General features: G+C 43.9%; 3 protein-coding genes, 1 long non-coding RNA gene and 2 other non-coding genes across 9 annotated transcripts; 4 read left to right on the top strand and 2 right to left on the bottom strand.

Annotated features, from left to right (window-relative positions):
- Window positions 1-1,573: 1,573 nt before the first annotated feature.
- Window positions 1,574-4,726, top strand: rpl12 (ribosomal protein L12). Of its 2 annotated transcripts, none has more exons than XM_028015985.1 (6): window positions 1,574-1,760; window positions 3,308-3,381; window positions 3,625-3,723; window positions 4,101-4,182; window positions 4,258-4,344; window positions 4,572-4,726. In XM_028015985.1, the coding sequence occupies exons 1-6, from the start codon at window positions 1,724-1,726 to the stop codon at window positions 4,688-4,690; spliced, it is 498 nt and encodes a 165-aa protein (XP_027871786.1). In that variant the 5' UTR covers window positions 1,574-1,723; the 3' UTR covers window positions 4,691-4,726. The 2 variants fall into 2 exon arrangements, with proteins under 2 accessions (XP_027871786.1, XP_027871785.1); XM_028015984.1 differs by having other exon boundaries at window positions 1,613-1,861.
- Window positions 3,423-3,548, top strand: LOC114143806 (small nucleolar RNA SNORA65). The gene has a single exon (XR_003595323.1). It is a non-coding gene; the product is annotated as a small nucleolar RNA SNORA65 (small nucleolar RNA).
- On the top strand, window positions 4,386-4,511 carry LOC114143805 (small nucleolar RNA SNORA65). The gene has a single exon (XR_003595322.1). It is a non-coding gene; the product is annotated as a small nucleolar RNA SNORA65 (small nucleolar RNA).
- A 1,380-nt stretch (window positions 4,727-6,106) lies between the features above and the next one.
- pole3 (polymerase (DNA directed), epsilon 3 (p17 subunit)) lies at window positions 6,107-8,992 on the bottom strand. Its single transcript, XM_028015988.1, has 4 exons — window positions 8,687-8,992; window positions 7,382-7,467; window positions 7,193-7,311; window positions 6,107-6,554 (listed from the first exon to the last, which is right to left on the bottom strand). Exons 1-4 carry the CDS (start codon window positions 8,750-8,752, stop codon window positions 6,373-6,375), a joined length of 453 nt encoding a protein of 150 aa, XP_027871789.1. The 5' UTR covers window positions 8,753-8,992; the 3' UTR covers window positions 6,107-6,372.
- An 885-nt stretch (window positions 8,993-9,877) lies between these two features.
- On the bottom strand, window positions 9,878-11,750 carry LOC114143708 (uncharacterized). Its single transcript, XR_003595294.1, has 2 exons — window positions 10,965-11,750; window positions 9,878-10,219 (listed from the first exon to the last, which is right to left on the bottom strand). It is a non-coding gene; the product is annotated as an uncharacterized LOC114143708 (long non-coding RNA).
- A 160-nt stretch (window positions 11,751-11,910) lies between these two features.
- Window positions 11,911-21,029, top strand: kmt5b (lysine methyltransferase 5B). Of its 3 annotated transcripts, none has more exons than XM_028015942.1 (10): window positions 11,911-12,159; window positions 14,467-14,713; window positions 14,789-14,936; window positions 15,511-15,676; window positions 15,756-15,865; window positions 16,174-16,340; window positions 16,411-16,430; window positions 16,502-16,638; window positions 16,800-16,999; window positions 17,718-21,029. In XM_028015942.1, the coding sequence occupies exons 2-10, from the start codon at window positions 14,548-14,550 to the stop codon at window positions 19,124-19,126; spliced, it is 2,523 nt and encodes an 840-aa protein (XP_027871743.1). In that variant the 5' UTR covers window positions 11,911-12,159; window positions 14,467-14,547; the 3' UTR covers window positions 19,127-21,029. The 3 variants fall into 3 exon arrangements, with proteins under 3 accessions (XP_027871743.1, XP_027871742.1, XP_027871744.1); XM_028015941.1 differs by lacking the exon at window positions 11,911-12,159 and adding an exon at window positions 12,378-12,554; XM_028015943.1 differs by lacking the exon at window positions 11,911-12,159 and adding an exon at window positions 12,595-12,748.
- Window positions 21,030-24,792: the final 3,763 nt, after the last annotated feature.

Below are 24,792 nucleotides of genomic sequence, written 5' to 3'. Positions count from 1 at the left end.
TTGGATAGCAGGACACTCATCCATCCATCATCCATTCATCATCCATCCACCATCCATCCAGCCAGCCATCATCCATCCGGCCATCCATCATCCATCCATCCATCCATCCATCATCCATCCATCATCCATCCATCCATCCATCCATCATCCATCCATCATCCATCCATTCATCCATCCATCCATCCGGCCATCCATCATCCATCCATCATCCATCCATCATCCATGATAGACTCAGGTTGGTTTGGATAAAAAATGTTCCCATGATTAATAAAATCATTACTTGAAAACTGTATTTTCTATTTTTCTTTGTCTGATATTTAACTAGTTTGATGATCTAGAACAAGTGGAACAAAAAGTAAAAACAGAAGAAATTTGTTAGGAGGTGAATACCTCCTAACAAAGGTGTATAGGGGATGGAGGGGAGTGGAGTACAGGACACTGGTGGACGGCTTTGTGGAGCGGTCTGAGCAGAATCACCTGAGGCTCAACATTAGTAAGACCAGAGAGATGGTGATTGACTTCAGAAGGAAGAAGATACCTTCACGGCCACTAAAGGTCAAAGGGGAAGTGGTGGAGGAGGTGGAGGATTACAAATACCTGGGAGTTGTAATCGGCAACAGACTGGACTGGACATCTAACACTGACGCTGAGTGCAGGAAGGGGATGAGCAGACTCTATTTTTTAAGGAAGCTGAGATCCTTCAATGTGTGCAGCAAGATGTTGGAGACCTTCTATCACAGTGTTGTTGCCGGCGCCATCTTCTTTGCTGCTGTGTGTTGGGGAAGCAGCATCAGAGCCAGTGACGCTAGTAGACAAAATCATCAGGAAAGCTGGCTCTGTACTGGGACTAAGGCTGGAGTCCCTGGAAACTGTGGTGGAGAGGAGGACACTGAAGAAGGTTCTGTCTATTATGGACAATAAACAGCACCCTCTCCACCACATAGTGGACAGACAGCGGAGCTCCTTCTCACATAGGCTGCTCCAGCTCCGCTGTTGTAGGGACAGATACAGGAAATCCTTCCTGCCACATGCCATCTCACTGTACAATAAAAGCTAAATCATTGTTCTGCACTAATCAGTCCAATTTGCACAACTGCACTGTGGCACACTGCTGTACATATATTTACATATACATACTGTATCTGCATTTTTTGAATCTTTGCAAGGACTGCTCTAAGCTGCTTTTTATATTGAAAGCATGTCATATTTTATTCTTATTTTATCTTGATGTTGTGTGTCTTGTCTTTGTCTCTATGCTGCTGTAACTGCGAAATAATTTCCCTGCTGGGATGAATAAAGTAATTCTATTCTATTCTATTCTATACTTCTTACACAACTGACAAGATTGAATTTTGAAATGTTTACAAACGTGGTGATTAACAATGTACCTAATGTTGCCCTTCTATTGTGTGAAATTAAACAAAAGATCTTTACATTTTTCATCCAGGCCAAAAAACAGTTTTCATACTTTTAAAATGTGTGTACAAGCAATGTTAAAAAATAAGGAAAACATGAAGAACTCAGGGGAGGATCATAATCTCGTCACTGTAGCTGGAAGTCTCGCGGGATTTGGTAGAGCTATAAACTCCATCGCAGCCTCCTCTCGGCCTTTCTTTACCCCTTTAGAGGTGAAGGTGCAACAGTTATCGGTCGTCCCGAAGCCGGGTTCATCCGACACCCTCACCAACGAAGCTGAACTGAGCTCAACCTCCACTACAGCAACATGCCGCCCAAATTCGACCCCAACGAAATCAAAATCGGTATGTTTTCTGGGTAATAAACGCTGACGTGGTTCTCACAGCAGAGATGGAGCCGCTGTTAGCCGGCTACCCGGTGGCCCGCGGGCCGAGCGCTGAAAACGGTAAAGACTGAACACCAAATCCGGGCTGGAACTCCTGGAGGATGAGTGAGTGAATGTGTGTGTTTTGATGCGATGAAGTAAAGAGTGTGTTGGGTGGATGTGAGGCAGTAGTCATGTAAAATTATAGGACGAGCTACCGCTCCACGTGCAGGGTAACCATCTAGCTAATGCTAATGTTAGCCTCTAGGCTAATTGCTGTCAGCTAGCTTGAGAGCTGACTTACTTTCTTAAGGGGTATTTAATAGTTTTTTTTAATTAAGTTTATAAGCGTTTTATTTGACAGAAAAAGTTCTATATAAAAGTTTTATATAGAACGAAACCATTAAAAATAAAATAATCATCCACTGCCATATAAAAAACATCAATTCCAGACAGAAACGAGCACAATAAAATGTTTTCTGTGTAAAACTAATGATTACAGTAGGTAATGTTTAATAAATGTTAGAACAGGGTAAGGTACCTCAGTGACTGTATGTAGTGTTTACGGTTTTAGTTTGTCTCCAAATGTCTCAATAGAAAATAACAGAACAACAAAGCTGGTTTAGAAACGAGAGCGCTCACTTCTGCATAATCTGTAGGTTTGTTTTTTTCAGGTTCATTTTTCTGAAAAAAAACAATAAGTCATGGAAGTTACCTGCAGTGGGTAAAGGATCTAGAAATTGTACTGAAGCAAGAAGTAGCAATGCTTTATAATGTAACTCAAGTAAAAGGTACTGTGAAGTAGAACTACGTTTTCCTTTTTTCTCTTCCCAAAAAGAGACTCAAGTAAATGTAACCAACTACTATCCACATCGTTTATTTGTCTAAACCAAACTGAGATAAAATGGTTGAAAACTTCCTCTCTTTGTTGTTGACTTTAATGTTTTTAAGGTTTCTTGGATGTGAAACATTCAGAAGGTTGAAACTTATTAATAATTTTTTTTTACCTGACTTTGAATGCTTTATCATGTAAAACCCAAAATTCACTTGGCTATTGGTGTTTAATTTTTAATATCTATTTTTGCCTCACTACAAATCTCCAGAGGTTCTGGTGTTGGGATAAATTACTTTGTTCAATCATATATTAAAATAAATGCAACATTTAAAGTTTCTGCCATGGAAACAAAAATAGGAAACAGTTTAATCAGTGAAGGTTTCGGTCTGAGGGGTTAAATTTATTTATCAAGATGTTTCCCTCGGTGACCCATCAACAAACATGGCCGTCTGTAGAGAAGATGTCTCCAATATGAGGTCTAGTGAATATGATGCATTAATCTGGGTAAAAATAAACGGATCATCGCTGAACAGATTCCTGTCCTTCAGAACCTTCATTTTAATGCCAAGCGCATTGTTTACTCATCCTAGTCCGAGTGAAGCTGGTTGCCATAGCAACTGCCTCTGTTCTCTACCAGCTGGACCCGGTACTGGACCGTTTGTTTCAACCCGATTCTGTTTCCTATCTTTTAGTCTACATGAGGTGCACAGGAGGGGAAGTCGGCGCCACCTCTGCTCTGGCTCCTAAAATCGGACCTTTGGGTCTGGTGAGTATCAGAACTCAGAACCGTTGAGCCCGACCCAGCCTCCCGCCACTGGACCGGTCTGACCCGGTGGCCGAGTTCAGTCCAGTGGAGGCTGAGAGCAACCCGGCTTTAGGAAACAGGGCGGCCCCCGTCGTGGACCGCTCTGTGCCGAAAAGCCCGGAACACCAACCGGACCGGGTTTTGATGGAACCGCATCCTGACCCATTGGGTTTTAACCCGGTCCATTTTTCTTCTCCTCTTCAGTCTCCAAAGAAAGTTGGTGACGACATCGCCAAGGCAACCGGAGACTGGAAGGGCCTGAGGATCACTGTGAAGCTGACCATCCAGAACCGGCAGGCCGCTGTGCGTCCAACACAACAGAACTCGGCCTGGTTTCCCTCCAGAACCTTTTCTCTGCCGATACCAGAACATTAAATGAATTGGTTTGAGCCGAGATCCTAAAGTTCCAGAGAGCATGAATCCGAGTCCAGAACCGCTCCAGGTTCTGAAGCGGTTCTGGTTTGGGGGATTAGGTGGCATTCTGTGTAATCCGACTCTTTGTTTAGAAAGTCTGTCGGGTTTTTCTTGTCTCAGAATCGTCTCGGTCCAACTGGGACTTTCTGAATGGTCTTGAGAGTCAGAGAAGGTTCTGGACGACCCGTTTACCTGAAACTGTTCTGATCTGGTGCTGATCCAGTTATTAAACCTGCTGGTTCTGATCGGGTTCTGTCTCTCTTCAGATCGAGGTGGTTCCCTCGGCTTCCGCTCTGATCATCAAAGCGCTGAAGGAGCCGCCTCGTGACAGGAAGAAGGTCAAGAACAGTAAGTGACTTCCTGTTGGGGAGGAAGGGACTTCCTGTTGGGCCGCCATGTTGAATCTGTTTCTGCTTCTTCCAGTCAAACACAGCGGCAGCGTCACGTTCGATGAGATCGTTGGCATCGCCCGGGTCATGAGGCCGCGCTCCATCGCCAGAGAGCTCTCAGGTGAGGCCCGCCCCCATGCTCTAGCCCCGCCCCCACAGCCTCCCGCCACTGGACCAGTCTGACCCGGTGGCCGAGTTCAGTCCAGTGGAGGCTCAGAGCGACCCGGCTTTAGGAAACAGGGCGGCCCGTGCCGTGGACCGCTCTGTGCCGAAAAGCCCGGAACAAACCAGAAATCTGTTCTGGATGGTTCGGGCTCTGATTGGACTCGTGGTTCTGTTTTTCTTCAGGAACCATCAAGGAGATCCTGGGCACGGCTCAATCAGTCGGCTGCACCATCGACGGCCACGCCCCTCATGATGTCATCGATGACATCAACAGTGGGAAAATGGAATGTCCGTCAGAGTAAAGATGGCGGTTCTGGAATAAAATGTGTTGAAACCGAGCTGCTGGGTTCTGTTGGTGATGTTCAGAAGGTCTGTTAACCTGGTTCTGGTTCTGAACCGGGCCTCCAAGACTGAAGTATAAATTGAACATAGATTGAACTTCAATTTCAGTGACTAAACGCAGAAATCAAACTCGTAAAAACCTGTTGGTGCTTAGCTAAAGTTTTAAAAAAAGAGAACAACTCTTACTAAACCAGGGAGTTCAGAGTGACTGTAGTTGAGTGGAAGGAAAAACTGAGGCATCAGAGTGAGGTACATAAATCACTCTGGTGTTCAACATTCAAGGGTTCTGTCATCCCTGTTTCTACAGTACTTTATCCTTCCACTGAACTTTCTAGTTTGATGCTGCTCAGTGTTCTGGGAAGAGCCAGTTAACTGTCTGAACTCTGCAGCTGCTTTTATATCTAGCAATAAGGAATGCCTAAATGTAGACTCTTTATATGGAGGACTGATGCTGTCAAAACAGACGAATTAAGGAAATAAAATATTAACATTTAATCACGAGGGGAAGAAGGTGAATTATGCTATTTTTATTTTCTCGTCAATTTTGGCAGCATCAGTCCTCCATACACTGGGACTGAAGTTAAATGAATACCTAAATGTACTCCAAAATAAAAGCCTTCATGTTGCACAGCAGTTCAGTTACACACAGGATTACTTTGACCTTTTAAAATTTCAGAATAAAAGCTTAACTTTTTTCACTTAAAAGTTTAAAACTACATGTTCAAATTAATGTTAACGTTCTCCACAAAATAAAAGCCAAATTTAGGTGAGATATTTTACATCTGAAATGAGTACTTGAAAGTAAAAGCTTAGATATTTTCAAAATAAAATCCTGACTATTCTGTGGAGAACTGGTTCTGTGGTTGCTGCATTTTAAGCCTGTAGGTCAGGGGTCCCCAAACTTTCTCCTGTGAGGGCCACATAACTTGTCCCTTCTCTGATGGGGGGCCGGGGTCAGTTTGTAACAGAAAAAGTGTGACGATTGTAAGAGTGCTAAACATAAAAATGTATTGTTTTTCAGAAAGCACAATCAAATAACCTTTTCTGGATTCTTCAGAGAACAAAAGTCAGGAAATAACACTATTTATGAAATAAATAATAACCAAATAACACTGGGTTCTCCACATAAAAAAAGGGTTAGGGTCAATTATATGCATGTATAAAATAGTTACTAACTAGTAGTTAATAATAAAGTTCATTACTAAGGAACATTTATTTTATTGCAAAAGTCCAACTTATCAAATAAAAATGCACATATATAAAAATACTCTGGTATTGTTCAGGGGGCCGGACCAAATGTGGAGGCGGGCCGCATCTGGCCCGCAGGCCGTAGTTTGGGGACCACTGCTGTAGTGGAATAAAACATCCTGGTTTCGGTTTTATACAAAACATTTATTGAAATATTTCAGTCAAACAAGTTTACAAAAATACAAACATGAAAACTACGATTCCGACCCGCATGGAGAACATCAGAACCGCTCCAGCTTGGTGGCCCGGATCCTTTAACGTTGTATTCCTGACCAATGTGGAAAAAATGGAGAATGACTCCAGTCCGGGGTCTGGAGTTGTCCAGCTGAAGCTTTCCTGTTAAAATGCTTGAAGAGGCTGAACCGGATCAGAACCGAGCGGGTCTGTTGGACGGTCAGTTGTCCTCCTCCTCTTCCTCAGCTTCCTCCTCAGGCTCCTCCTCCATGTGCTGCTGCTCCTCCTCTTCCTCCTCCTCTTCCTCTCTGCTCTTCTCGTTCTCGGAGTCGGCCTTCCTCTCCTTGTCTCTGCGTTTCTGTTCGCTCACCTCCTTCCTCCCCCTCTGGTCTTTCTTGTACACTGAAAACAAACCAGGACAGGAAGAGAAACATTGGACATAAAACAAGGAGGAAAGGAGGAAACAGTAAGGATGGAAGACAGGAAGGACAGAGGGACATGCAGGGAAGAGGACGGCTGAAGGACAAAGAAGAAAAGACTAGGAAAGGACGGAGACAGTGAAGGAAGGACAAGAAAGCAAAGCAGGATGGACAGTAGAGGGGAAGGAACAACTTCCGTTGCGGACGGATGTACAAGCGCAGCAAACACATGGGTGATGCAAAACATTTAAATGCAGCAACTGCAGGAAGAAATAGGAAAATGATGCAAACTGAAAACAAAGTTCTCCAGACCAGTAGGGGGAGCCGAACAGCAAGAGACCAGACAGTTGGAGGAACACAGAAAAGATGCGTTATTTCATATATTTGGCAATATTATAGAGTAGCAGCATAATTACAAAGGTAATATTACTGACCCAGACTCCCTCTAGTGGCCTGGAGGAATTCTATTTTGAGAAATTAGTTTGCAGTGTTTTATATTTGGAGTGTTTCTCATTTTTTTGTTGTATTTGTATTTCTGTGTTTTGGTGCATCATTCTTGTCGGCACTGTCTGAATCAGAGCAGAGAGGACGCGTCGGGACGCAGCGTGGACGTGTCCTTACCTTCCAGAGCGTCCCGCAGCGGCTCCAGGAATCGCTCGAACTCCATCTCCTCCATGGCTGCCAGCACGTCTCCTGCGTTAAGCGTCTTCCTCTTGGCCTTCATGGCAAAGTTATTGGCGCTGAAACCAGGAAAGAAACGCTTAGCTTGACGAGCGCCGCGCCGGTCCCTGCAGCGTGTTAAAAACCCACCAGGAGGTTGCATACAGCACGAAGACGCTGGCCGCCTGGGAGATGGCGCGCCGGGCCTCTTTGGACACGTTCACCCCATCTGGGAGCTGCGAGGAACAAACGGTGCGGAGGAGTTATCTCTAAACACACGTCTGGTCAGGAAACACAAGCTGGCTCACAACTGCTCTTTTCACTCCCATCAGCAGGAAAAACATTCGCACGTTGATGTGTCAGCGTGAAAATCCTCACTGAGCTTTAACTGGTCCCCGTCCAGTTACCATCAATTAATTATTCAAATGAAACAGAAAAAAAACGTTGTCACCAGACTGGGAAATGAGTTTAAAGCAGGCATTATTTTGGTCTTCGGTCCAGAACCACGTAAACCTGAACTGGTTTGGGGTCCAAAACCAAAAAACAATAAAAACAGAGATTCACCGTGGATAGAATCACTGCTAGCCCTGGTTACAGTCGCCATTTTTTACTGGTTCTGTTTACACGTTACCGGGTCTGGTATCAGTCAGCAGCTGTTTATAGACGCTGGTTGGATCAGAAGTCTGGCTGATGTCAGAACAGAGTTCAAATTAAACCCAAATCACTTAAATCGAGCTTTCTAGAACAGCGCCTACTGGTGGCAACCTGTTGAAACTGCTCCACTGGTTCTGATTGTTTTGTTTTTGTTGAATCCTTTCTTTTTGCTGTGAATTTACTTTAGCTCCTTTTTGAGTATTTCTATTACCTTTCAGACTGTAGTTATGAGGTGTAATCATGGCAACAAGGTGTTTTTCAACTGGGAGCAGCTAGTTAGCATCTCAAATGTTCAAGCAACGTGGATATTGATCTGTTAGCGTAACACCTAGACTGCTAGTCGGCAGCAGTCTTCAGTCAGAAGCCTAAAACACTCGTGGCTGACTGCTACTGGAGATCCTTACATCACGACTCTCTGAAGATAACTGAATGATATGAGTTATGACAGCATTTAATTTGCCTCTGAGATAAATACAGTTTTTTAACTTCTACTCAAATCCATTACTTTTTACTGTTGGAGAAATTATCTCAGAATCTGTGACCTCTGACCCCAGGTAAAACCTGTTGGGTTATACAGAAGTTGGCCGTTTTTTATTTTCATGAGATGAAATCAAGCAGCGGAGCTTCTCGGTTCTCTGGTAGAGAAGACAGTTTTGGTTCTGGTCATGTTAGGAAACATCCCGAACCAAAACTGACCAGAACCGGGACCGCTCTGGAAATAAACCCGCTCTCCCGTCACGAAGGCCAGCCTGACCTGCTGGAAACCTCCCCTCCTGGTCCCGGTGCTCGGCTCCCACTCACCGCCTCCTTGATGATGCGGGTGATCACCGCGTTGGGAAGGTTCAGGTCCTCTGGCCGCTCCGCCATTTCTTCCGCTCCGTCCCCCCTCCTTCTCCCTTCGCCGCCGCCGCGAGGCCCCTACGTACCAGCGCGCGCACGGTAGCCGCCGCTCTCTGACCGGGAGCCGCGTGCGGTTCAAGGAAAAGCCGCGCCGCGCTCCTTCACGCTCCGCAGGTTTGATTTTAGACGTTTCCCGCGAATCCTCCAGCCACCACGAGCCCGCCTGCGTCAACGATTCAACTTCGACCGCTGACGTAAGCGTGACGTATTTCCGCAGGTGCAAAAAAACTTAAAATAAAATAGAAAAATGACTAAAGTTGGTGGGAAAAAAATTACATACTCCCTGTTAAAATAAAACAGTAATTGAGTAAGCAAATTATTTTAAGTAAAATATAACAGGCAATAAGATAAAACTAAATTAATTTATACTTAAATCAAATTAAATACACTAAAGTAAAATTTTATTCAGTGATCTTGCTGAAAACTTTATCTAATTAGAAAACAAAAATGCATTAAAATAACATTGAATGAAATGTAATTAATTTGACAACAATAACTTAGAGTATGTTCAAGTTGAACTGCAGTAATGAAATTAATTTAAATTCATTTTTATAAATATGACATACAAAAGTAAAATATGTACGTAAATAACAAATCCTAGATATATTTATAAACCTGATAAATATTTGAAAATACAATTTCATAAAAATAAATGAAACTGTATTGCCCACATAGTTAAAAATATTCTAAGATTGAAAAGTTACAGAAATAATAAAAATTTGTTAGACTAAAAAAGTTCAAATATTTTCTGTAAATTCAGTTAATCATAAAGAAATTTTTTTACACCATGTTATATTGAATAACAAATATTACGATACAAGAAGCCACCATCAAAATACAGAAAATTATATCATAATGTACTAAAACAAAATTAAATACAGTAAGTTAAGATAAAGAAATTAAAGCATCGATCAAATAACTAAAAGCAAACTGAGTTTAATAGATTTGCAACAAAATAAACATGTTAAAATAAAAATGATTGGATTAAATAAAACACAAAAATACTTGTTATATTAAATAAATATGTCAGCATTTAATTAAACTGTAGTAAATCTGATTAAAGCTATTATAAATAGAGTGAAGATTATTAACTGTAGTATTTATTCCTTTTTAATGCTTTTCTTGAGCCCAGATTAAATTCATATTAAACATAATGTTCAATGATGTTTTTTGGAGCTCAGCTTCCAGCATCATCTTCATCAGACAGGAGAAGGTCAAAGGTCTGTCAGGGGAGAAGGTATTTAGGTGGTTTCCATGGCAGCTGCTTCTTCACACATGATGCAGCCCACATGCCTGAAAACACGGTGAAATCACTGAAATCCCGCTGTGGAGTCTTAGCGCCCACACAGTTCAGGTTCCTGGGGCCGATTCTGGGCATCGCTCCAGGATAAACGTCAAGGTTCCTGGACTCCTCTATGTTCCTCTGATCTGCAGCTGGAACATGTCAGAAAATATCACTGCAGCCACTTTCAGATGCTTCACTAAACAAGTAGAATATTAAAACTTTATCTTTATAGCTTTGTTGTAGGGATGGGAGAAAGCCTGATGATAATCTTGAGTTGACAAACAAAGGGCATAACTCAGAGCTGTCCAAACTTTTTGTCATGAGTTGTTAAAAGTTATTAAAATATTAATAACATTTTTTAAACAAACTTTTGGTGCCTATTTGTATTTTAACTGCTTGATAATAAACTGAGCAATTTAAATGTTATATTTGGATTTTTGGAGAACGCAGACATGTAAATGATTGTAGACACAAAAGATAAAGAAAGCCCACAGTTTCTTCATTTTTTGGGTTATTTTCTTACATATTAAATAATATTTGCTACTGATAAAAAGTAGGTAAGTACTTATGTTTCTAGATAAATGCAAAAACTTTGTTATAAATGGCAATCTATATTTCTGTGCCTAATATTTTCTTAACAATATGTTGTTTATCTGTAAAATATGCTGAAAAATTTCCGTCTGCAGCTACAACCTAAACTTGCAGGCCAGACTTGCTTCATTTGGGCCGCCCAAAATACTCCAGAGGAACGCAAAAGGCCCACGGGCCACACTTGGGACACTCCTGCCATAAATGACTTTCAGGAATTTTATTCAGGTTCTTTTATAGCAAAATAACCTTAAAATAACATAATAGTCTCAGGCAATTACCCAGTGAAGGATTTTAAAGAGCTACCTTTGGTTGAAAGCAGTGTTACTATCAACTTTGAGTTGTCTCTGTTTTTCTTTTCATTGAAGAAACTCAGTGCTTCTCCTGATCCCAGCAGACAGTCGTTCTGGTTCTGTTGAAGATTTCTTCTTGTTCACAGAGAGTGATTCCTCTCATGTTTCTGGTTATCCACAATGTTGCTGAAGTTAGCTTATATCTAAAGCGGATTGGTCTGATCAGCTGCTCACTTCAGCCTCCTGGAAAATCCTATCTCTTCACAGAATAAAAACTCTAAGAGTTATAATAATATTACTAATTAACTGAGAGGGGGCTTTCAAATCAAATTCTGCCCAGTTTTCTGTATAACCTCAGTCTGGCTCTGACTTAACTTCATAATAAATCATTCTATTAGGATATTTTTTCCTTCTCAACTCTGCCCACATTTAAAATTACAGTGTTAGCAGGCTCTCCTAAGATTGTTATGAAGTTTGACATTATTAAATTTTAAACGAAGTGTAAATAAATCTAAATTATAAACAACATTTTCAGTTTGTCCTGAGTGTTAGTGTATTTCCAATCCAGTATCATATATACAGTATAGTATCACAATAACTACATTTAAAATACGCTATGAATAACAAAATTTAAGCTGATATACTAAAAGAAGGACACAATAGTAAAGTAGTTGAAATAAAAAAATCTTAACAATTTAAAAATAATATAAAAATGTATTTCAAATAGGAAATAAACATGTTGCTGAAGTTGCTGTGATGAAATTAAATACGAGTACAAAATAAAATGCGGTTAAAGTTAGCTATATATATATATATATATATATATATATATATATATATATATATATATATATATGAACGTAATAATCAATCAAATAGAAATAGTTCAACAAAATAAGATAAAGTAGTAGCAATATGAAATAAATTAAGTTGCAAGAAATACACTGAAGTGCGGGTAACTAATAAGATTGCATTAAAATGATTAAAATCAAATAATGACTTTTTAGAAATCAAATAATATTAACAGATTAGCGGCTTGCTAGAGGAAATGCTCCTGTACCGACCCAAAGCGTCCCCTTATCAGCGGAAGTGAGCGTGAAGCAGATATGAAACTCTATAAATGTTTTTGGACCGAACTTCGTTTGTTCTGGTCTGGTTCGCCTGCGGTTCTCCTGTCAGAACCGAACACTCACCATCTCTGAACTCTGGTGCGTAAAGATGTTTGTTTATGCAGCACTACTTTTGTGTGTGCATCCGACAGGACATAGAAACATAATTAAACATATTTAAATTTCCTTCAATATGACAGATAAGAGAAAAAGTGTTCCACGGTGTCCACTCCCCGTGTTTTACTCGGGCCTATTCACGCGCAGTGTCTCGTTTCGGCGTGGATCCGACGGAACTGCTGGCGTATTTCAGGGATCTATTTTCTATCGGATGGCTGTGATGCGGCTCCCTCTCGCCTGTGCCAGGCCGCCATCTTGAATTTTAATGTTAATTTCCAGAGAAAAACAACAATAATGTGTTTGCTGTGATATTTCCTCCTGGGTCTCGTAACGGATCTGGATCAGGACCGCTGTTTTGTTTCTCAATCCGTAATATTGTGAGTATTGTTCGTGTCGTGGGCATTTAAACGTGTGGAAAGCTCTCGTGAGGGATAATCGTTCCGGGACTCTCGCAGCCTCTTGCGACCGCTGGAGGCTCGATCCTCTCGGCTGCAGGCTGCCGTTAACCTTCCTGGCAGGGAGAAAATTAGCCAGCAGAGCTAACGCTAACGGAGCAGCCGGAGCTAAAGCAGTGAGTGTCGGTGTCCGGAAACAGTCGAGCTCCGCCGGGACATAGCTCAGTTTTTGTTCGGTTCCGAACACCCAGAAGAGCCCAGCTTCCAGTCTGGATCAAATATGTATCCCTTTATTGTTTGGAAATAAACAATAAAACTTAACCGAGATCTTCTTCGGTTAAGCTCGCTTAGCATCCTGCTGAGGTTGTAGCTAGCAGAGTGCGGTTACCACGGTTCTTTAAACCGGTGTCCCCAGACTGGACCGGGGTGGGTTTGGTGAGCAGCCGGGATGCTCAGCGGGGAATTATGGGGCTGTTTATGGGATTGTAGCGACTGTGTTGTGCTGTCACGCCGGCCCGGCTTAGCCTGCCCCAGGGTTACATTTTTAGTTGTGATTCTGACGGTTGCTGGTTCGAACCAGCGCAGCATGTCAACATAGTCGGCCTCAGCCGTCGGCGTGGCCTTCCGGGTTCCCACAGCCTCATTATCCTGATCGGAATGCTGTTTGTTTGGTGCTAACGTTAGCCCTGACAGCTAATAACACGAAGCACTCAATGCTTAGATGACCGATTAAACAACAATTCTACCTTATACGTGATTGAAATACTAAAATTTTGAGTATTCGGCCATTGAAACCTTGAAAATCGGGATTCAAATGGTAAAGTACAGTAAAAAGGACCGTTCACCTGACAGCTGCTGCAGTGCTTGAGGTTACCACTGAGGGGCGCTGCGAGACCACGTAAAATTATCATAACATTGTGACCATGGAAAATGTCAACATTTTCACCTGGCATCAATATACACTGAAATAGTTTTCATTGTCATTGAACATGACTGTATGAACATGAATACATAATTCCAGGTTTGTTTGAACGTTCAAATAACCCAATGGATGAAATCATAGAGCAATTTTTCCCAAAGCTGAGCATGTGTAGAATCAGAAATCTGACAAATCATGTCTAAGGATATTTCTGAAGCATATCAAGGTGAAAGAGGTATAAAAATAAATAAAATGAGGGCAGACTATTAGCTGCTGTTTTGTTTGTGTAGTTATTGTTCTGATTAAGCTGCTTTGTTTGTTGTTAACTGAAATGCATGGAGAACCGGTGACCAGGCTGGGCCATGTTGCTCTGGTCCAGCCAAGTTTCTGCTGCAGAACTTCCCGCTGGTTCTGATGGAACAATTCAGGACCCGGTCCCAGTTTGCTGCCCCATGTCAGTGTTATGTCAGTGTTATGATCCATCACACTGGCAGGCAGTGTGATGGATCATGTACGATCGGTTCCGTGTTCCTTGTCCAGGGGGGAGTTTGGGCAGTAGCAGTAAGTCATTCACCATTCTGACCAGTTCTTCTGCTGCTGCTGATGGCTTGGAGCTAGAGACCTCCAGGTGGAGTCCCTCAGGGCTCATTTGAAGGAGCAACTTCAGAGGACTGAGTTCTGCTGGGAGGCTGCAGTATTTTGGAGTTACCGCTAGGAGGCGCAGTGGGGCCATTTCAAACCAACATGAAGCCTGGAATATTTCACTTGATAAATTTGTCAGCAAATGTAACTTTTTTACATATTTGGAAATGTTCATTTACAAGAAATGGAAAAAAAATCTTTTTCAAATTATAATTCAGTAAAGAGTAAATAATGTTGCAGAAGGTTGATATGTTTTTCTCCCTGGGGAAGGTTTGTTCACTGCTCATCCAATCAGATTGTTGGTTTTTCACCTGTTTTCTGCTCTGTTTGTAGGTTTCTAACCAGGCCGGTCTTCCCCACTCGAGCACCTTCATCTGAGCGACTAAATGAAACTGGAGCAGGGGGCTTGTGGGCATGAAGTGGCTGGGCGAATCCAAGAACATGGTATTAAATGGCAGACGCCACGGGAACAAGTTGACCAGCAGCGATCAACCGGTGAGCCAGACTCGCTCCCAGCAACCGCAGCGGACGTCGCTGCGCCACAGCAGGAGCCACCCACGCAGCCGCAGATGCAGCCGCAGTGAGTTCAGAGCGCAGCCAGGCGCGCCGCCGGCTGTACAATCCGGAGGCTAACGCAGCTCTGTGGTTCCTGCAGGGTGTAATGGCGCCAGCCTGGAGGCGGAGCGGCGCTACGTGCCGTCGTCAGGGATGACCGCCAAGGAGCTGTGTGAGAACGATGACCTGACCACCAGCCTCATCCTGGACCCCTACCTGGGCTTCCAGACACACAAGATGAACACCAGGTCCATTTACCCATTTTATCGTCTTTAACTTTTACAATATATTACATTTTTTCTTTATAACTGCTTGAATCTTATTTTTTCAATCCTTTTTATTACTTGTATTTTCTGCTTCCTATTTTTATTCTATATTTATAAAATATTTTATATATCATTTTGTGCCTCATTTATTTTTGTATTTTTTTGTTTATTTGTAATTATTATATATATATATTTTAGATTTGTTGTCATTTTAAATTCTTTTACTTTTGATATTTAACATTCTTTAGTATGTGTTTTAATATCCTTATATTTCAAAAAATTTAATTTATCAATATCTCTTATTTGTAATTTTTTTTCTTTCTAATATTCCTATTTTTATATTAAAATTTTTAATGTAATTTTTTGTTCATATATTTTATGTAATTTGCTATTTTTTATATTCTACTTCATATTTTAATATCTTTATCTCGTTATTGTTAGATTTTTATTGGTTTGAATTTTTAATATATTTATTATTTTTATTACCATAATATTTCAGATGAAACTATAAGTTTTTTTAAAATCTCCGTCTCTCTTTTGAAACTCTTCCTACCAGATTCCGACCAATCAAAGGACGGCAGGAGGAGCTGAAGGAAATCATCGAGCGCTTTAAGAAACACGACAACATGGAGAGGGCCTACAAGGCGCTGACGACGGGAGACTGGTGCCGGAACCTGTTCCTGCACAAGTCCAAGGCTCAGGAGAAGCTCTTCAAGCAGCACGTAAACGCCGCCGCAGCGCTCCGCCTCTCGCTCCACGCGTGGCCTCTTCCTCCCGGCTCTAACTCTCTGCTCCCTCCAGGTGTTCGTCTACCTGCGGATATTCACGGCAGACAGCGGCTTCGAGATTCTGCCCTGTAATCGCTATTCATCGGAGCAGAACGGAGCCAAAATCGTGGCTACGAAGGAATGGTGAGCTCATCCTGCTGCTACTTCTTCTGGGGACCCGGACTGGATCTGGACGGGATCCACTGGTTCTTCTGAAGGTTATTTTTGGTTTGTCAAACTGCAGCCGTTTCCATGACGCTGCTGCTTCGATGAATCGCTCTGTTGCTGTATGGATGGGTCATTGCGGCCTTGATCAGTAAATTGTTGCAGCGCTGTAAGGAAGAATTGTTCCGTTGCCGTGCGGCCGGCCCGTCTCCGTGCGGCCGGCCCGTCTCCGTGAGGCGCTAACGGAGGCCTGGTTGATGAGCCTCTCCTCTGTTGCTGTCTCGTAGGAAGAGGAACGATAAGATCGAGTTCCTGGTGGGCTGCATCGCCGAGCTGTCGGAGAGCGAGGAGAACATGCTGCTGCGCCACGGAGAGAACGACTTCAGCGTCATGTACTCCACCAGGAAGAACTGCGCCCAGCTGTGGCTCGGCCCGGCCGCCTTCATCAACCACGGTAAGCCCCGCCTCCTCCCCCGAACTCCTCGCTGCTGCTGCTCCCTCTAACTTCTGCTCCTCTTCCTCAGACTGCCGGCCGAACTGTAAGGTAGGCTGCTGGCCGCTCCTGATTGGCTGCCGGGCCGTTGGAAGCGGTCCTGACGGGTTCTGTGTTTGCAGTTTGTGTCGACGGGCCGAGACACGGCCTGCGTCAAGGTCCTGAGGGACATCGAGCCCGGGGAGGAGATCTCCTGTTACTATGGAGACGGCTTCTTTGGGGAAAGCAATGAGTTTTGTGAATGTTATACGTGTGAAAGGTGAGCAGCACCTTCTGGACCTTAAAACACAACCTGGATTAAAAACTCCTCTGAAGTTCTGGCTGCAGTCAGAACAGAAACACATTCTGGTTAAATCCTAAACTTCATGATTTTCAGTCACAGTTTGAGCTGACCGTCTTTCTGTTCCGGGTTCTGTTCAGACGGGGAACCGGTGCTTTCAAATCCAAAGCCGGGCTGCCGGCGGAGGTTCCGGTCATCAACAGCAAGTACGGGCTGCGGGAGACGGACAAGCGGCTCAACCGGCTGAAGAAACTCGGAGAAGGGAACAGGAGCTCGGACAGCCACTCTGTGGGATCCCACACCGACGTCGACTCTCAGGAAATGCCAAAAACACATCAATGTAAGGCCGCCACTCACCACGGATCAATAATATCACAATATTGATTGGAATCTGCAGACGGGAGGAGTTACATCAGTTCTTAGATTTATTGATTTTGTTGTCTTTAGCATTTATTATGTTTCATATATTTTCTTTATTGTTAAATTTCATATTTGTAATTTTATGTACATTTTTTATATTTGTATTCTCTGCTTCCTAGTTTTCATTGTATATTTATGAAATATTTATATATAATTTTAATTTAATTTTTGCATCTTTAATTAGTTAATTGTATGCATGTATTGTTATATTTTTATTTCTTTTACATGTGGTATTTAAAAGATATTTTAATATATGTTTGAATGTTTTTATGAATTTCCTAAGAATTTAACTTTATTGTAATCCGTTTTGTGATATTAAATTATTTTTATATTTGATATTTTTTTGCAATTCACCGTATTTTAAAAATTTTCAAAGAAAATATAATCTTTTCTAAGCTTTATTTTTAATACTTGTTTTACTTTTTAATTTCTTTTTATGTAATAAAACTATATAAAGTACTTCACTGTAACAATAGTGGTATAAATAAAGTTGAGTGATTGTTTAATGTTATTTTTAATATACATTTTAAATGTATTTCTATCTAATGCACAGTAACATATCTTAAAATAATGTAAAAACTAAATAAAAAATAATCTTTTATATAGCTTTTATTTCCTATGTCTCTGTTTCCCTGCAGCTGCCAGAACCAGAACTTCATCTTCATCGTCTTCATCGCCGGGCCTGAAGTACCGGACCCGGACCCCGAGCAGACAGACTGTGTCCCGAGCCGTCTCTACCTCATGTTCCAAACCGGCTCCAGGAAACAGCAGCAGGGAACCAAAGAGACTTCGCTCCCAGTCCAAACCTCCCAGCAAGGTGCGGCTGCGCAGCCGCAGGCGGGCGGCAGCGGCCCGCGCAGACGCCGTCCCGCTGGGCCTCAGGGACTCCAAGGTGCTGCCGTGTAAGAGCATCGTCACCGTGAAGAAGGAGAAGGACGGTCTGGAGGTGGCACCGCTTGGCCCAAGGGGCTGCCTGACCCGACACGCCGCCAAGGAGAACGGCGGCCTTCCCGACGGAGGCCACGGCTCCGCCTACAGGACTCGCAGGTCCACGCGGACCCTGAAGGCCCCGGAGCCCACACCGGGCGCCAAGCTGGAGCCCGGCGCCATGGACGGGCTCAGCCCGGTACCGGGCGGCGTGGTCATCAAAACAGAGCCGGCGGACATGGACGAGTACCTGCAGCACGGCGGCGGCCTGTCGCAGCCGCCGGTGCTAGGCGGCTACGGACGGAGGAGCTCGTGTTCAGGCCGGAAGCGGCCGTCCCGGCTCCGGACTGAGCGGACCATCAAATGCGAAGGCTCCGACTGTGAGCCGTTTGCTGCGGGGCGTGATGGCGGGAACGTGTTGCTGAGCTTCGCCGACAGACACCGGGACTACAACGGCGTGGCCAACGGCGGCAAATCCCTCCGCCGCGATAAGAGCAAGAGCGGCTGCCGCTCACAAGACAAGGCCAAGAAGAAGCGGCGCATCACGCGCTACGACGCGCAGCTAATCCTGGAGAACAGCGGCGGCATTCCCAAGCTGACGCTCCGCCGGCGGAGGGACAGCAGCAGCAGCAAGACGGCTGACGGCGCCGACGCCGTGGCCTCCTCCACGCTCAGCCCCACCTCCTCTAGCAAGATCAGCATCAAGTTCAGCAAGGAGCACGACAAGGACAAGGCCGGCTCCTACATCGCCAAGCTCAACAACGGCTTCGCGCCCGTTGTCCATGGCAACGCCACCAAGCTGAAGATCCAGCTGAGGAAGGAGGACGACGCCCGGCGGCTCCAGGCCAACGGGGATGCGGCCAGCGGCGTCCATCGCACCCAGAAGGTCCTGGCCGACCCTTCCTCTGACGAGGATGACGACGATGACGATGATGATGATGAGGAGGAGGAAGAGGAGGAGGAGGAGGAGGAAGACGACTACTTCCACAACGACTTCGAGGACGACTTCATTCCACTTCCTCCGGCGAAGCGTCTGCGGCTGATCGTGGGGAAAGACTCCATCGACATCGATATCTCCTCCAGGAGGAGGGAGGATCAGTCTCTGCGGCTCAACGCCTGAAGCTTCTGTAAATACCGCCGCCGCCGCTGATGATGGACAGGAAGTGACGTGGAACTCGAATCACCACGGAGCGGACCCGGGTGCTGTTGACCTGCGGCAAAGCTCTGCTCTCCGCTGAACTTCCAGTCGGACCGGATCCGGTCCAGGATCCAGCCGAGTCTCCAGTGGAAACGGGCTTTGTTTTGAGTTGTACTGTTCCTTTAAGAGAATGCACTTGTTGTTTCATCATGGACGTGTAGAAAGTGTACAGATCATGGCTTCTGTCTCCAGGCAGGTTTTTGCTCTGTGTCCGCGCTCAGAGCCGTTTATCCAGAGGCATTAGAGCCGCTCCGCCGCCAGGTCCGCTTCCGGTTCTGCTGCCGGTTCTGCTGGGCGTCCGCCGATCAGCAGCCAGGGCCCCACAGCCAATCATGTTCCTGAATGAATCACAGCTTTAGGTCGGGCTGAGTCCAAACAGCTGCTGATTTTTCCTGATTTCTGGAATTCAGTCATAAAAAACCATCCGGATCTTCAGGAAAACGTCACAATAAGCTAATATAAAAAAACCAATATGGAGTCAGCTTCCCAGAAAGCTGCGCTGTCCCTTTAAGAGGAGCAGAATGGATTTAAACTGCTTCAGCCTGGAAAAATTCGATTTTCCAGATAAAAACGGAAACGGCGTATCCATCTTCATTTTTCCAGACATTATTCCGGATCATTTTCCAAACAGATCAGGAATCTGGGTTTCAGTTTTCATTTTTTAAACTGATTGTTGAAGTTCAGATCCAATATCCTGACATCCAGTTCGGACCAGAAAACACGTCAGGCTTTTCCAAACTCTCATTCCCAAATCCTTCCTCCTATCTGCTTCTTTTTTACTTCCAAGTTGAAATGTTTATTTCGGAACGGATCCGGTTCCCTCTGGATCTGCTTCATTACAAATCTGTTTCCAGAAAAGTTTCTGGATTCTGAAGTGATTCTAAAACAAATCCTGGAATTGTGAGTTTGGAAACTCTGGAACGGTAAATGTGGATTCCTGGTTTGAATCAATGAACATTTGGACCTGACCAGGATAAACTCGACCCGGTTCTGCTTGTGGTTCTGATTTCCCAATGGTATTCCAGATTTTTAATCCCAGATTGGGAATCAGGTTCCGGCCCGGTTCCCTGACCTGGAATCTGATGGTATTCCCTGCAGGAAAGCTGCTCAGCTCTGCAGCCTTTCAGAATTAAAGCACAGGCCTCCTCTTCCTCCTCGCATCACAGCAGAACTGGAACCAGAACTTGGCAGCAGAATCCGGCTGGGCTGACGTTCCGACCTGAAGCTGATGTACAGAAGGACCTCTGACCTCTCCCCTCAGCTGAGTTTTCCCGCTCCTCTCCCAGTTTCCCATGATTCTCGGCGTCGCTGACACTACAGCCTGTCTCTCTTCTTCTGTGGTGCTACTCAGACTTCCTGTCCAGAGTCGCAGGAAGACGGCGGCAGGAAGTGTTTGTTTGTTTACAGGAAGTTGTTTTCAGCTTCTCTGAGGAAGACTTCCTCCTCCTCTTCCTCCTCTGAGGTCAGCTCAGAGATCCCTGATCCCTGATTGGTTGTCGCCCCATTCCTCCTCCGTCTGTCTGAGCAGGATCAGCTGGGAACGTCGACCCGTTTCTGTGTTACCGTTCACATCACCAGCAGCCAATCAGCGTCTTGTCCCGCCCCCGTCGGCCAATCAGCCGTCTCCCTCCTCTCTCACTGTAAACTCTTCCAGGTGCGGCCGCCAGCTTCCAGCGGCCTGAGGCGGAGGGCGGAGCGTTGCCGAGCGCTAGCAGAACTAAAGCAGGCAGATATTGTCCAATATGTAAATCATGTGAACACATCTTGTACTTATTTAACAGTTTTGAATACTTGAAAACTATATAAAGTTTCTTTGTGACTCTTGTTTCTGAGCCTGTTTCTGTCGGGTCGAAGTCAAACGCAGCATCTGGATGAAGTATTCACACACTGACTGAGAAAAACATCCAAACGTCATGTTGCATGACCTCTGACCTTAACCGAGCAGGTGGCCAGACCAGGCCAATGAATTTTAACAAGTCAAAAATAAAAATGTCACATTTTTTAAATTTTTAATTTCATCAATTTAATTTATTTATAGGTTTTCCCTTTTATGTCTTAATTGAAGTTGATCCTGTCAGCCTTTCTATGACCTGGTAACATTTTTAAAGAGGGGCCATGGCCCCCTGCCGCCCCTCTCTTGGGGTCGCCACTGTGGCCGACCCACTGGTGGATTGGTTCTATGTTTATATCTGGTTTTCTTAGTTCACAATTTAAAACAAATGGGCGTGAATACTTTTCAGAGCCAGGAGGAGGGGCTTAGCGCTGTCAATCATCCTCGTGTACTCACTGTTCTTTATTACCAACTGATTAGACAAAATTGAAGTTTCTGGAAGGTTCGCGTCTCGTTCCATCAGCTGCAAAACTGTCAGATACAGAAAATAAAAATAAAAAAAACTTTAAAATATATATTTTTTAAATAACTAAATAGTAAACTTTATTTTGTGACATTTTAGGGTGGGAAAACATACATCCACTGCCCTCAGCCTTAGTACTGGCTCTCCACAGGGCTGTGTGCTGAGCCCCCTGCTCTATTGTCTGTACACATACGACTGCACCTCTGCCCACCACAGCAACACCATCATCAAGTTTGCTGATGACACCACAGTGGTGGGGCTCATCTCAGGAGGCGACGAGTCCGCCTACAGGGGAGAGGTGGAGCGGCTGTTGCAGTGGTGCAGGGAGAACAATCTGCTCCTCAACAACTCAAAGACTACAGAACTCATAATAGATTACAGGAGGAATAAAACGGACATTACACCACTAACCATTGGGGGAAAATGTGTGGAGAGGGTAGCTGATTTCCGTTTCCTGGGGGTCCACATTGAGCAGGGCCTCACATGGAACATGAACACCTTGGAGCTGATAAAAAAGGCCCAGCAAAGACTGAACTTCCTGAGGGTTCTCAGGAGGAACAGCATCAAGGAGAAGCTGCTGGTGTCCTTCTACAAGTGCTCCATAGAGAGCATACTGACCTACTGTATCTGCGTCTGGTATAACAGCAGCACTACGGCTCAAAGGAAAGCTCTCCAAAGGGTTGTGAATACAGCCCAAAAAATCATTGGCTGCCCTCTCCCCTCACTGGAGGACCTGCACAGCGACCGCTGTCTAAGAAAAGCACAACACATCACAAAGGACACTTCTCACCCCGGACCTTCTCTGTTCACACTGCTGCCTTCAGGCAGAAGATACAGAGCAACCAGAACCAACCGTCTCAGAAACAGTTTCTACCCGACAGCAATAACAAAACTAAATGCAATCAAAAACAACCATTAATCATCATGAATGATGATTGTGAGAATGTGGCTGGTCTGATTTATTTTTTCCAGTTGTTTGTTGATTCTTGCGTTGTGTGTGAATTGTGAGACAGTTATTTTTTGTTTTTAAGCATATGCACCGACTGATGGCACCTTTTGAATTTTGTTGTTCTTGTGACAATGACAATAAAGATTTATCTTATCTTATCTTATCTTCTTATCTTATCTTATCTTTTTAAAACTAAATGTGTATTAATACAATTAAAACATTTTCAAAAAGTTACATTTAAATAAAATGAAACTGAATATGTTAAAGTTTATATTGATCAATTAAAAAAGAATGCCTGAATATTTAAAAAAATATATTTAATTTCAAACAATTTAAACTTAAAAATATAAAAACTTTAAACATATTTTCAGACTAAATATCTTAAATAGACATAAACTGAAATAATAAAAAAATGTCTCAATTAAAATAAAAACGTAAAGTACTAAAAACAAAAACATACCAACAGTCAAACATGGTGGTGGCAGTATGGTGATCTGCGCTTTTAGCCGCTACAGGAAGGTTCTGGAGTGGCCTAGTTAAAGTCCGCAGCTGATTGAGAAGCAGGACCTTCACCACCGCGGTCCTGCAGAGGAGGAAACATCAGGAACAGACGAAGCTCCGAACCAGCAGCAGAACCAGGCCGGAGCGGCCCGGCTCATCTTGTAATACTCATGGTGGCCAGCAGGGGGCAGCAGCGCCCGTCCAAGCAGGAAAACTCAACAAGTTTTACCTTCTATTTTAATTTAGTTCTTATGTTTTATTGTTTATCTTGTTTTCTATTGTGGTTCTGATCCATTTGGACCAGATTACTCTTCCTTAAAGATCCAGGTGGCAGCAGTAATGATACCGGTCCAGATCCGCTCAGCAGAACCGGTGGGATCGGAACCATCTCCGGGCCAGTCGACCCGAAGGCGGTTCCGACTCGTCCGGGTGGGTTCTGGTTCGGTTCTGGGGCTTGAAAAGTTATTGCTACCCGAAAGACTTTGGAAATGGCTCTGGTTCGGTTCTGGACTTGAACAGAACCCCGGACTGCCCGGGTCAGCTGTGCTTTGTGAGTCAGTGAGGTCATGAGGTCACGGTGACGTCAGCTGCAGGACGGCTGGCGGGTCTGAGGAGAGGCTTTGTGTTCTGCAGACCGAGCTGACCTCACCCAGAGCGGTCCAACAGAACCGTGGATCTGGACTGATGTGACGTCAGCAGAACTTTTTCAGACTCCATGTTGGTTCATCTGAGCTGAAAAATCTGATGATCGGTTCGAGGTTACTGTGAATTTAACAGATTAGTAATCTCGTTCGGTTCGGTTTTCGGGGAACCGAACCGGAAACAGAACCGTCATCCTTCTAAAAGTTTTCACACGCCTTCATGTTCCCCACATTTTGTCTCGTTTCAAACTCAAGCTTCAGTTTATTTAAATTTCTGTGAAAACAGAAAAAAATTATTTCAGATTTATTTTTAAAATCTGAAAAGTGTGGAATACTTTTGTTTCCACCTGAGTCAGGACTTTAGAGAACGTCTGCAGAGTTAAAAACTTCTCCAGCTCAGTCAGGTCTGGGCTTTGATTAGGCCATGCTTTGAGCTAAACTATCCCATAAAATCTTTGGCTCTAAGTTCAGGCCGGTTGTCCTGCTGGAGCCAGAACCAGAACCTTCTGACCCACTGCTGGTTCCTCCATGACGCTAGAGGTTCGTTACAGAGTGTCTGAGGTCAGAACCAGAACCTGTGGGCTCTGGTTAGCTTCAGTGACTTCAGAGGAAGTTTTGATGCATGACTAGAAATGTGCAGCACACGTTTTCTGATTTTTATTTGTAAAAAACAAAACAAAAAACAGAGAAATGTAAAACAGCATGAATACTTTTGAAAGGTAACTTTAAAGAGAAAATCGGTTGAGAGATTTGATGCCAGAGAAAACACCAGACCCCCCAGGACCCAGACTAATGTCCGACCGAGAAATATTTATTTATTTTAAAATTATTTATTTAAATATAATTTTTAACTTATTTAAATATTTATTTAAATAAAATAATTTTATTTATTGAAATATTATTTATTTAAAAATATGTCAGTAATTAATAGTTTCTCCAGTTGACCTGGAGGCTTCAGTCGGTGAGGGCGTGGCCCCCCTGGTGGCCACCTCTGTGGACCGCCTCTGAACTTTAACGTTTAAAAAGCCTCTGATTATTAAACTTTACACAGTAAACAGCTGATCAAATATGAAATGACTTTGTTTTCTTGATCCGGCAGTTCCTCTGCCGGCCGCAGGGTGGCAGCACACCGGGGGGAGGGGT

This window comes from Xiphophorus couchianus, chromosome 4, assembly GCF_001444195.1.
Source record: "Xiphophorus couchianus chromosome 4, X_couchianus-1.0, whole genome shotgun sequence".
In the NCBI taxonomy this organism is placed as follows: Eukaryota; Metazoa; Chordata; class Actinopteri; order Cyprinodontiformes; family Poeciliidae; genus Xiphophorus; species Xiphophorus couchianus.
The sequence above is the reverse complement of the archived record's forward strand: the minus strand, read 5'-3'. Positions and strand labels throughout refer to the sequence as shown.

What these genes read in the sequence shown, in the direction of transcription:
- rpl12 (XM_028015984.1), top strand. Translation starts at nt 1,807, where the DNA reads ATGGAGCCGCTGTTAGCCGGCTACCCGGTGGCCCGCGGGCCGAGCGCT. An exon ending in AAATCGGACCTTTGGGTCTG is followed by an intron (nt 3,382 to 3,624) that starts GTGAGTATCAGA and finishes TCTCCTCTTCAG; the next exon opens with TCTCCAAAGAAAGTTGGTGA. An exon ending in TCCAGAACCGGCAGGCCGCT is followed by an intron (nt 3,724 to 4,100) that starts GTGCGTCCAACA and finishes GTCTCTCTTCAG; the next exon opens with ATCGAGGTGGTTCCCTCGGC.
- pole3 (XM_028015988.1), bottom strand. Translation starts at nt 8,752, where the DNA reads ATGGCGGAGCGGCCAGAGGACCTGAACCTTCCCAACGCGGTGATCACC. An exon ending in GTGCTGTATGCAACCTCCTG is followed by an intron (nt 7,312 to 7,381) that starts GTGGGTTTTTAA and finishes TCCTGGTTTCAG; the next exon opens with CGCCAATAACTTTGCCATGA. An exon ending in GCTGCGGGACGCTCTGGAAG is followed by an intron (nt 6,555 to 7,192) that starts GTAAGGACACGT and finishes GTTTGTTTTCAG; the next exon opens with TGTACAAGAAAGACCAGAGG.
- kmt5b (XM_028015942.1), top strand. Translation starts at nt 14,548, where the DNA reads ATGAAGTGGCTGGGCGAATCCAAGAACATGGTATTAAATGGCAGACGC. An exon ending in CAGCCGCAGATGCAGCCGCA is followed by an intron (nt 14,714 to 14,788) that starts GTGAGTTCAGAG and finishes TGGTTCCTGCAG; the next exon opens with GGTGTAATGGCGCCAGCCTG. An exon ending in GAATGTTATACGTGTGAAAG is followed by an intron (nt 16,639 to 16,799) that starts GTGAGCAGCACC and finishes GGTTCTGTTCAG; the next exon opens with ACGGGGAACCGGTGCTTTCA.